The sequence below is a fragment of the Salmo salar genome, chromosome ssa12 (genome assembly GCF_905237065.1).
Source record: "Salmo salar chromosome ssa12, Ssal_v3.1, whole genome shotgun sequence".
Lineage (NCBI taxonomy): Eukaryota > Metazoa > Chordata > Actinopteri > Salmoniformes > Salmonidae > Salmo > Salmo salar.
Window position 1 is genome coordinate 66,121,238 of NC_059453.1, and position 11,908 is coordinate 66,133,145.

The following is an 11,908-nucleotide window of genomic DNA, read 5'->3' on the forward strand; positions in this document are numbered from 1 at the left end:
GACAAATATCGTACTTTTTGGAGAAATGTCTTCTGGTCTGATGAAACAAAAATAGAACTGTTTGGCCATAATGACCATCGTTATGTTTGGAGGAAAAAGGGGGATGCATGCAAGCCAAAAAAACACCATCTCAACCGTGAAGCATGGGGGTAGCAGCATCATGTTGTGGTGGTGCTTAGATGCAGGAGGGACTGGTGCACTTCACAAAATAGATGGCATCATGAGGTAGGAAAATGATGTGGCTGTATTGAAGCAACATCTTAAGACATCAGTCAGGAAGTTAAAGCTTGGTCGCAAATGGGTCTTCCAAAGGGACAATGACCCCAAGCATACTTCCAAAGTTGTGGCAAAATAGCTTAAGGACAACAAAGTCAAGGTATTGGAGTGGCAATCACAAAGCCCTGACCTTAAGCCCATAGAAAATTTGTAGAACTGAAAAAGCATGTGCGAGCAAGGAGACCTACAAACCTGACTCAGTTACACCAGCTCTGTCAGGCGGAATGGGCCAAAATTCACCCACCTTATTGTGGGAAGCTTATGGAAGGCTACCCGAAACGTTTGACCCAAGATAAACAATTTAAAGGCAATGCTACCAAACACTAATTGAGTGTATGTAAACTTCTGACCCACTGGGAATGTGATGAAAGAAATAAGTTTAAATAATTCATTCTCTTTACTATTACTCTGACATTTCACTTTCTTAAAATAATGTGGTGATCCTAAATGACCTAAAACAGGGAATTTTTACTAGGATTAAATGTCAGGAATTGTGAAAAACTGAGTTTAAATGAATTTGGCTAAGGTGAATGTAAACCTCTGACTTCAACTGTACATTTGCAAAATTTTCTAAAAAACGGTTTTCACTTTCTCGTTATGGGGTATTGTGTGTAGATCGATGAGGAAAATTTTTTATTTAATCAATTTTAGAATAAGGCTGTAACGTAACAAAATGTGGAAAAAGGGTAGGCGTCTGAATACTTTCTGAACGCACTGTAAGCATTTTTAAAACCAAACACTTTTAGACATTTACTCAAGTAGTATTCTACTGGGTGACTTTCACTTTTATGCAAGTCATTTTCTATTAAGGCACTTTACTTTTACTCAAGTATGACAAATGGATACTTTTTCCACCACTGGATCACAGTAGCAAGAATACATGAAAGGCAAGAATGATTTAGCAAACTTCAAACATTGAAATTAGCAACAGATTCTCCTTCTTCAGACTATTGGTAATCCCAGGGTTTTGTTGGCTCCAAATCTGTGTTCATGACCTAGAACATTTTGAGCTACATCATCACCAGTCACCTGGGTAGGTGATAAGGTCAACATCATCTCCAGGGAGGCAATCTATTCTATCACAATTTAGAGTCATGCTGTTACTCTAAAATATAGGTACTGCTTTGGGCCTCTCTGTGAATCAGTCAAAAACACTTTTATGGAGACACCAATCAAATCCCCTGCAAAGTCGGCAGGTCAGAGAAGATAGTATTCCTATCAAGCTGTATGTTAGCTGACATTTCGAAATGGAGGAATAGGATACTCAGACTTCAATCATTCCATCAGCATTGCTTAACTTAATTTGGAAGAGAGACTTGTTTATTGAATGTTATTTCACATTTAAATTACATACGATGATTGCTGGCATGAACAGTTATGAGAAAATCTTGTCATATGTTTAATTAGTTTGCTCAGGGGTACAGCACAATTCTCTGTCACCATGGCAGCTGGCATTGAGAGCAGATAGGTGGGTACCTGCATGAATATAACATTGTGATTTACAAATCATTCTAAGGGATGAGTTTATATGATTGTTTTACTGAATTATTCATGTAGGACCAAGAGATTTAAAAATAAAATGTTGAAGTAAACCAGAACTGCATCAGTGTGTTATGAAACAGTGTAATCTTTACTAATGGGATAAATGCACAAATTCACATGACATATGCATGCTAGACTGAAAGCCTGCAGGAAACCGTTCCTCTTCTATTCTATATCTGATTGACGTCATTGGCAATCTACAAATGGTCGCCAGGGTTTTTAAAGGTGGAAATCAAGATAGAAGGCAGATAAACATCCACCACAAAGCGAGCACTCGATCTTTGTCTGTGATGCTGGGTTTTTGGGTTGTTTATCCACGTAAAGGACTTGGTGGCATAAGATATTTCCACATTTTCACCCATGAGATACAGACTTTCGGATGTGCCTCCCTACAGAAAAGTGCATGCATGTATACACGACAGCTTATTGCATACTATTTTGGTATGAGAATCACTATTAAAACATGGCCAATGTAGCGTTACCTAATCTAGCTCTGTCTACATGTAACCCTGTGGTAGATACATTTTCCCACACTTGGGACATGTCAGGCAAATTAGCTGTGGCATTGCGATAAGAGTGAAATGGTCCAATAGTGAAGGAAAGAAGAGAGATGATTGGACTCCCTGTTGTCATCTGAAGTGACTGGGGTCCCAAGTGTTCTTCCTTTTATCCTTGGCCTGCATGTTTCTGCAACTATTCTCACAAAGACAGGTACATATTGTGTTTCTTCGTAGCCTAGCAACAGGTCCTCCACTATAATTTAATATCTGTAGCACACATCTTCTGATGTGAAGCTGCATAGAATGCACACACACACACCTATAGACACTTTAGAAAGGTACATACCTAACATACACGAACAGAACATCCATAGATCTGAACATAAAAAAACCTAATTGTTTGTCCTTAGTAGAAGAAAACTGTAGTATATAATCCACAGGAGGTTGGTGGCACCTTAATTGGGGAGAACAGGCTTGTGGTAATGACTGGAGCGGCATCAGTGGAATGGTATCAAATACATCAAACACATGGTTTCCAGGTGTTTGATGCCAGTCCATTTGCACTGTTCCGGCCATTGTTATGAGCTGTTCTTCCATCAGCAGCCTCCACTGATATAATCACTATGCTTTTTGCATTTATCAGGAAGCTTTTTTGTATTACCACCTAAAAGGAATGTATCAGGTGTGTTATTAGAAGTTCTGGTACTTAGCTTTGGTAGGTAGAAGCTGGTGCAGAAACAATGAGCAACGGGGAGTGCGGTACGAACTGACACGAGAGAGGGGTAATAAGAGGGGGATAAACTAGGCAACAGAGATCCAGCACTGAGAAGTCTTATATTCAAATGACCTTTTGAGTGGTATTATTTCAGCAAACCCCATCTGAATGCTGAGGCTATAGAATTATACACTGAAAAAAATATAAATGCAACATGTAAAGTGTTGGTTCCATGTTTCATGTGCTGAAATAAAAGATCCCAGAAATGTTTCATACACACAAAAAGCTTAATTCTCTCAAGTTTTGTGCACAAATTTGTTTACATCCCTGTTAGTGAACATTTCTCCTTTGCCGAGATAATCCAGCCACCTGACAGGTGTGGCATATCAAGAAACTGATTAAACAGCATGATCACTACACAGGTACACCTTGTGCTGGAGACAATAAAAGGCCACTCTAAACTTTGCAGTTTTGTCTCACAACACGTCACAGATGTCTCAAGTTTTGAGGGAGGGTGCAATCGGCATGCTGACTGCACAAATGTCCACTAGAGCTGTTGCCAGATAATGTAATGTTAATTTCTCTACCGTAAGCTTCCTCCAACGTAGTTTAGAGAATTTGGCAGTACGTCCAACCGGCCTCACAACCGCAGCCCACGTGTATGGCGTCGTGTGGGCAAGCAGTTTGCTGATGTCAACGTTGTGAACAGATTGCCCCATGGTGGCTGTGGGGATTTGGTATGGGCAGGCATAAGCTACGGACAACGAACACAACTGCATTTTATTGATGGCAATTTTAATGCACAGAGATACCGTGACGAGATCCCGAGTCCCATTCTCGTGTCAATCGTCCGCAGCCATCACCTCATGTTTCAGCATGATAATGTACGGCCCCATGTCGCAAGGATCTGTACACAAGTCCTGGAAGCAGAAAATGTCCTAGTTCTTCCATGGCCTGCATATTCACCAGACACGTCACCCACTGAGCATGTTTGGGATGCTCTGGATCAACGTGTATGACAGCATGTTCAAGTTCCCGCCAATATCCAGCAACTTCGCACAGCTATTGAAGAGGAGTGGGACACCATTCCACAGGCCACAATCAACAGCCTGATCAATTCTATACGAAGGGGATGTGCTGGCTTTATAAGGCAAATGGTGGTCACACCAGATACTGACTGGTTTTCTAATCCACGCCCTACCTTATTTTAAGGGTATCTGTGACCTATCTGTATTCCTAGTCATGTGAAATCATATTTTAGGGCCTAATTTATTTATTTAAATTGACTGATTTCCTTATATGAACTTTAACTCAGTAAAATCTTTAAAATTGTTGCATGTTGCATTTATTTTTATCATTCTACTGTATTTGTGGCGGAGACATGGACCAGCCGTGCAACGGTAAGGACTTATACGTCCGTTAGTCCATTCCCTTGAAGTGTGAAACTTACTGTCTTAAGAAAAATTGGAACAGGCCAAGAACATAAACATTTATTAGGTTTATGTATCAGTCTTTTGCATATGTGTAATATATTACAAATAGAAAACACTGCAAAAAAAACAGGCACTTAGATACATACAGTATGTATTTTTCACGTAGCCTCAAAGGTTGTTTGCAATATACACCGAGTGTACAAAACATTATGAACACCTGCTCCATGAGCCTGACCAGCTGAAAGTTATGATCCCTTATTGATGTCACTTGTTAAATCCACTTCAATCAGTGTAGATGAAGGGATGGAGACAGGTTAAATAAGTATTTTTGAGACATGGATTGCGTGTGCCATTCGGAGGGTGAATGGGCAAGACAAAAAAATGTAAGCGCCTTTGAACGGGGTATGGTAGTAGGAGCCAGGCGCACTATTTTGTGTCAAGAACTGCAATGCTGCTTGGTTTTTCATGCTCCACAGGTTCCCGTGTGTATCAAGAACGGTCCACCAACAAAAGGGCATCCGGGGGGTGCAACTCAATATTAGGAAGATGTTCTTAATGTTTTGTACACTCAGTATATATTCCTATACTTAAGCAGTAAGGCACGAGGGGGTGTGGTATATGGCCAATATACCACGACTAAGAGCTGTTCGTAGGCATGACGCATCACAACCTTTAGCTGTGGTATATTGGCCATATACCACAAACCCCCGAGGTGCCTTATTGCTATTATAAACTGGTTACAAACGAAATTAGAGCAGTAAAAATAAATGTTTTGTCATACCTGTAGTATCTGGTCTGATATACCAAAGGTGTCAGCCAATCAGCATTCAGGGCTCGAACCACCCAGTTTATAATAGTTACTTTGACCCATCCCTCATTCAAACCTGTACATCTTTTCTCACATCTTTACATTTTATGATCAATAAATACGTTGGAGGTTGTTCATTATAAAGTTACAGTATGTAAATAAAAAACGTGTACACGCTAACGTGTAAATCAAGCTAAATCAATATATTTTGGTTTACTTAATCTATTCCAAACCCAGTAAATTTGATTAACAAGCTGATGAGCAAAACCTGCTTGAAAGTCTTAAACGCTCTAAAGCAGGGTTCCCCAACCAGTGGGGGATTTTATTTGGTCAGCCAAGTTTTCTGAGCAAAAATAATATATATAAGTGTCCACCCTTTGCCTTGATGACATATATATATATATATATTAGTTGGACATAAAATGTAAAAAAAACAAAAAAACATCAAATCAGCTCCAAGTGATTGAAATTTTGGAAATCTGTTCCAAAGTATTCCAATGTGGCATAAAAGAGAGATATGTGACAGTGTACAAATGTAAGCAAGGTTTGAAATTATTATGCTTTAGTCAAATATTATATATGTTTGTGCTTCTTGCAGTGATTTTGCAGTCAACAAATGAATTGTAATTATGTTCCAACCACCTGACAATCTGCAACAACAACAAAAAAAACAGCCAGCAGCTGAATCATGTTGATGATCCCTTCTCTAAAGTCAGACCACTGAATTGGTTTACACATTTTTTTCCTAAGCTACAAAGACCATATTAAACAATTGCAACAACAACAAAAAATGATGGAGAAGACCCTCGGTAGTCGCTACAGCAGTGAATTCAACCCTGACCTCCTAGTGTCCAATCAAACCATCTTACATTCTGTTATCTTATTATTTTGATAGATTCAGAAACATCAACTTCAGAGCCATATAGCGATATCTATATAAGAACTCCTACTCTAAGTTGCTCCGCATGCATCCTGGGGTTGCTGCCTGTCTTCTAGGAGGCGCTGTTCCACGCGCTGGGCGATACGCATCAGGTCCTTCAGCACGCTGGGACGGTCCTCCAGTTCCTCATGGAGACACCGAGCAATCTCCAGCCTCCTGTAGTCCTCTGGACGGACCAGGCGCCGCACTACCTGGAGGGCACGCTCCTTCAAGCTGAGGACTGAGGGGAGAACACACATACACAGATATGACATAGTTTTTAGATTACAGAATAATAGTCCTTATGTGTGTTCTCGGTGCAGAGTAGTAGTAGTAGTAGTAGTAGTAGTAGTAGTAATTAAAATAATAATGTGTGCTGATCAAAACACAGAACAATGACCTACCAGTCATAATCACCAGTGACCCTGCTGTTACACAGGGAGTACAATCAGACTAAAGTCCCATAAAAGGTCCAAACCTCTTAGCAGAGATGCCCACATACAGGGAGGCTACACTATTATTGGTGTACAGATGATCTGTATAGGTCAAAGGAGAATACAAACTTGATGTTTCTCTCTAACCTGGTAATGTGATGTTAACCTGGACAGCCTGTCCATTCTCCATTGGTTTGGGCAGGAACATCTCTTTACTATTCGCCTTCAGCGCCTCATCTGTCTCTGCATCTCTGAACATCCAAGGATGACCTGATAGAATAAAAACATTGAAAGGCATAAAGACGATAGATAAACACCAAGAAGAGCAAATACAGCATGACAAACAAACGCATATGTGTAACGTTTGTGTGAAAACAACCAGGCGTAACTTTGCTAAACTGCACACTGTAAGGGTATATCTTTCTTTTTTGAAAGATTCTCTCACTTATTTGAAAATTAAGTTCCAAAAGGCTTCCAAAATAGTATCAAAAGTGAGGCATATTTGCGTGTAGACAGAGCATCGGGATTGAACCAATGATATGTATTAAGCCTAGATGAAGGCTCCCTGTGAGTAGACCGAGGCCAATAAAGAGTGATAGGAATAACATGTGTTTCAGTAAGGTTGGCTTCTTGGCGTTCATAACCATGGTTATCAACTGTACTGCAGAAATGGAATTAAATTCAGAATATACACTGCTCAAAAAAATAAAGGGAACACTTAAACAACACAATGTAACTCCAAGTCAATCACACTTCTGTGAAATCAAACTGTCCACTTAGGAAGCAACACTGGTTGACAATACATTTCACATGCTGTTGTGCAAATGGAATAGACAACAGACACAGGTTTGCTGTGTCTGTCAGCGTAGTGTCCAGAGCATGGAGGCGCTACCAGGAGACAGGCCAGTACATCAGGAGATGTGGAGGAGGCCGTAGGAGGGCAACAACCCAGCAGCAGGACCGCTACCTCCGCCTTTGTACAAGGAGGAGCAGGAGGAGCACTGCCAGAGCCCTGCAAAATTACCTCCAGCAGGCCACAAATGTGCATGTGTCTGCTCAAACGGTCAGGTATGAGGGCCCGACGTCCACAGGTGGGGGTTGTGCTTACAGCCCAACACCGTGCAGGACGTTTGGCATTTGCCAGAGAACACCAAGATTGGCACATTCGCCACTGGCGCCCTGTGCTCTTCACAGATGAAAGCAGGTTCACACTGAGCACATGTGACAGACGTGACAGAGTCTGGAGACGCCGTGGAGAACGTTCTGCTGCCTGCAACATCCTCCAGCATGACCGGTTTGGCGGTGGGTCAGTCATGGTGTGGGGTGGCATTTCTTTGGGGGGCCACACAGCCCTCCATGTGCTCGCCAGAGGTAGCCTGACTGCCATTAGGTACCGAGATGAGATCCTCAGAACCCTTGTGAGACCATATGCTGGTGCGGTTGGCCCTGGGTTCCTCCTAATGCAAGACAATGCTAGACCTCATGTGGCTGGAGTGTGTCAGCAGTTCCTGTAAGAGGAAGGCATTGATGCTATGGACTGGCCCGCCCGTTCCCCAGACCTGAATCCAATTGAGCACATCTGGGACATCATGTCTCGCTCCATCCACCAACGCCACAGACTGTCCAGGAGTTGGCGGATGATTTAGTCCAGGTCTGGGAGGAGATCCCTCAGGAGACCATCCGCCACCTCATCAGGAGCATGCCCAGGCGTTGTAGGGAGGTCATACAGGCACGTGGAGGCCACACACACTACTGAGCCTCATTTTGACTTGTTTTAAGGACATTACATCAAAGTTGGATCAGCCTGTAGTGTGGTTTTCCACTTTAATTTTGAGTGTGACTCCAAATCCAGACCTCCATGGGTTGATAAATTGGATTTCCATTGATTATTTTTGTGTGATTTTGTCAGCACATTCAACTATGTAAAGAAAAAAGTATTTAATAAGATTATTTCATTCATTCAGATCTAGGATGTGTTATTTTAGTGTTCTCTTTATTTTTTTGAGCAGTGTAGATGTTGTGGTGGCAGCTGCGGAGAAGTACTTGAGGGTACAAAATTTTACTGCAGAAGAGTTACATTGTGTGCTGAACGATAACGTCCCATCCTCCCAGGCTGCCGGCCTGGTGTAGGATCAGATAGGGCCAGGTAGTGGAATAGTGGTGAGGTTAATGGATATAGGGTACCCTCCCCTTTTGTGTCACAAAGTGTAATGAATTTACACTCCATAAGAGTAGGCGGTCACAGCCCACACAGTAGGTCGCCTAGCAGTTAACAGAGTTGGGCCAGTAACCGAAAGGTCACTGGTTCCAATCCCAAAGCTGACTATGTGAAAAATCTGCCCTTGAGCAAGGCACTTAAACCTAATTGCTACTGTAAATCACTCTGGATTAGAGCATCTGCAAAAAATGACAAATGTCAAATAAAATAAAAATGTGGACCAATATTTGTAGACCGCCACAATACCATAGTTGAAGAACCCTAGACGACTGACAGGGGAGAAGATGGTGGATGTTTTGTTTGAAACTGATGGCGCGTAGAGTGGAGATGAGAGTAAGAAGGATTTGACTGCAGTGGCGAACAGGAAGGAAAACGTGAGAAGTGATTGTGACTCTAGTAAAGCCAAGCCTTGCTCTGACTCTTTTTTAAGTTGGTTTGAACCGTTGGCGTTATCTGGGAGATCCGTTTGACGTCTCGATGAATATTATAGATGCATTGGATAAGGTTGCGTCAGAGAGGATAACAAGAAAGCGTAAGGAGCGTGCTTTGCAAATATATATTTTTTTTAAATCTTTATTTTAACAGGGAAAACAGACTGAGACCTGGATCTCTTTTACGGCTGTGCCCTGTGTAAACATGTTGACATGTACAGTTTTAGGCATACAGACAAGAACATTTCAAACATACAAAACAAGGACACAATTCAACAGAAACAATCACAGACAACATCATATTGATCCTCCATAACATTTTTAAAATGGGCAAGGCACACCAGAGTGTCTAACTTAAGTTGGATCTGCAGTTTGTTCCATAAATAAGGTGCAAAGGAACTAAAGGCAGTCCTACCCAACTCTGTGGAGACCGCAGGAGTCTCTAATGTAATCCACATCTGTGATCTGGTTTTAAAATGTGTATATCTAGTGGAAATTAATGATGATATATATGGAGGTAGTTTTAAAAGAAGTGCTTTATAAATAAACAAGAGAGCATGTTGCTCTCGCCTCACAGATAGAGAGGCCCAACCCACATGTTGATAAAGGATACAGTGATGAGTTTTGTAACTATCACCCGTGATAAACCTGAGTGCACAATGGTAAATAGCATCCAGTGGTTTTAATGTGTTTGCCGATGCATGCATATAGATATCACCATAATCTAAAACGGACATAAAAGTAGCCTGCACAATTTGTTTCCTATTTACAAAGGACAGACAAGCCCTGTTTCTGTAAAGGAACCCTATCTTGAATTTGAGCTTTTTTTTCCCAATTCAGTAACATGTTTTTTTAAAAGAACGCCTATCATCTAACCATACCCCTATTTACCAGATAGGAATGTGTCCAAACCCCTGCAGTGTGATAAATGTAAACTATTTGGGCATGTGTCAAGTGTATGTAGACAATAGGAGTATCTTATGCCAGTTGAGGCGAAATGCTGCAATTGTGGTGGCGAGCATGTGCCCGGATTCATGAAGTGCCCTGTTAGGGTGAAGGAGACGTCCTATCTCGAGGCGTTGAGACAAGTGGAAGAACGTTGAAGAAATCATGGTAGTTGGATTAGAGAAAGCAGGACATGTTACTCGGCAACAGGATTCTGATATGTTGCATGTTTAAAAGGTGGAATTTGTATTGTTTATTGCATTGGTTATAAACTGCACAGCGCAGTCTGAGAAAAAAAGGCATTGCGCGCGCGGCTTAAAGTGTTTTGGGCCTATGGGGTTTTACAGCAGAGGCATTACAATACAAGGAATCCTGTCGACAGATGTTACGTCCTCACAGGCTCGGGGATGTGATTTGGACTATGACAAAGAGTGGTGTGGGTTTTTGGATTGATATTGTATTTTTATTTTCCCCATTTCACCTATATTTTTTTTCGTTCACTACACGTACAGCAGTTGGCGGCATGCACTGTTAACGTTTGTTTGCGGACCGACATAATACCAGAAAAGAAGACTGACAGGGGGGGGGCGCTGTTTTGAAGCCACTGCGCAAACATTTTGGTAACATTACTCCATTGTAAAACAATATTTTGGAAGCTATATGAATTCCTTTATTAACAATTAAATTACTACAGACACCTTAATGTATACTTGGTTTATTGACAGCTATTGATTACCAATTCTTGAATTAACAGAAAATCTTACACTTAACGTTACTCGCTGTGGCTTATTTGCTAACTGGTGCTAGCCAAGCTTCTACCTACCTACGAAGGTGTTCATTCTCATTCCTCTTCCTGGCTGTAAAATATCGTAGGTTTGAGGTTCCCCGCGGAAATTAATCCATACTGGTCGCATGATTCGAGGACTCCGGTTACAAAACACTGCAATCGACGGTATTCTGCTTTTCAGAGACCTTACCAACGGGAGCTGTTCTTCTCCCCCTTGAATCTCTTGAGGCATAACTTGACGTTAGCTAGCAAAAAATATATATATAAATTGATCTAGCAGCTGTAGCTAAGAAGTTATGTCTTGGAGAAAGTATGATAAACATATAGATAATTATAAAGGTAACTTATTTAAAGTTGTTATATCTTGCCTTTTCATGCCAGCAAGTCGCTTGTGTTTGTTATGTAATTCTTTTCCGGTTGAGGAGGGCGTGGAAAGAATGTCTTCACTGAGTGGTCCGTTTTACTGTCAACCAATGGCTCCTGACCAATTACGTATCTCACACAATGTATATTTTTGAATACCTTCTGACGTCTATTTAGTTATTATTACTTACTTATTGGGAATAAAGAAATCGTGTGAATTGTAAAGCAGAAATATTATGACTTGTAAAGCAGAAATCTTGTTAAGTTGTTTTCTAAATGAGCAGCATTTGTTTATACCCGACAGTGGATTTTTTTTAAACGCAGTTCACACACAGAGAAGACGATGTAGATGGATGCAAATAAAATGGTAATCTCGTCCAACCAGCTGGCTCTGAGTTGTCTCTATATGCTCTAGCAATTGAGCCTAAGGATGAGGTTAATAAAATGTTTGCACAATTACCCTCTTTAGAAGCGAAGGGAGCTTTTTGACATTGCTCTTATGATTGTTGCAATTTTGTATCTATTTTTGTAGTGAAT

The 11,908-nt window shown here is 41.1% G+C and overlaps 1 protein-coding gene across 1 annotated transcript; it reads right to left on the bottom strand.

Moving 5' to 3' along the window:
* Window positions 1-4,508: 4,508 nt before the first annotated feature.
* On the bottom strand, window positions 4,509-11,375 carry vhl (von Hippel-Lindau tumor suppressor). Its single transcript, NM_001173591.1, is given in 3 exon segments — window positions 4,509-6,434; window positions 6,775-6,897; window positions 11,045-11,375. Coding segments are annotated over 3 exon segments (528 nt in total). The 5' UTR covers window positions 11,241-11,375; the 3' UTR covers window positions 4,509-6,225.
* Window positions 11,376-11,908: the final 533 nt, after the last annotated feature.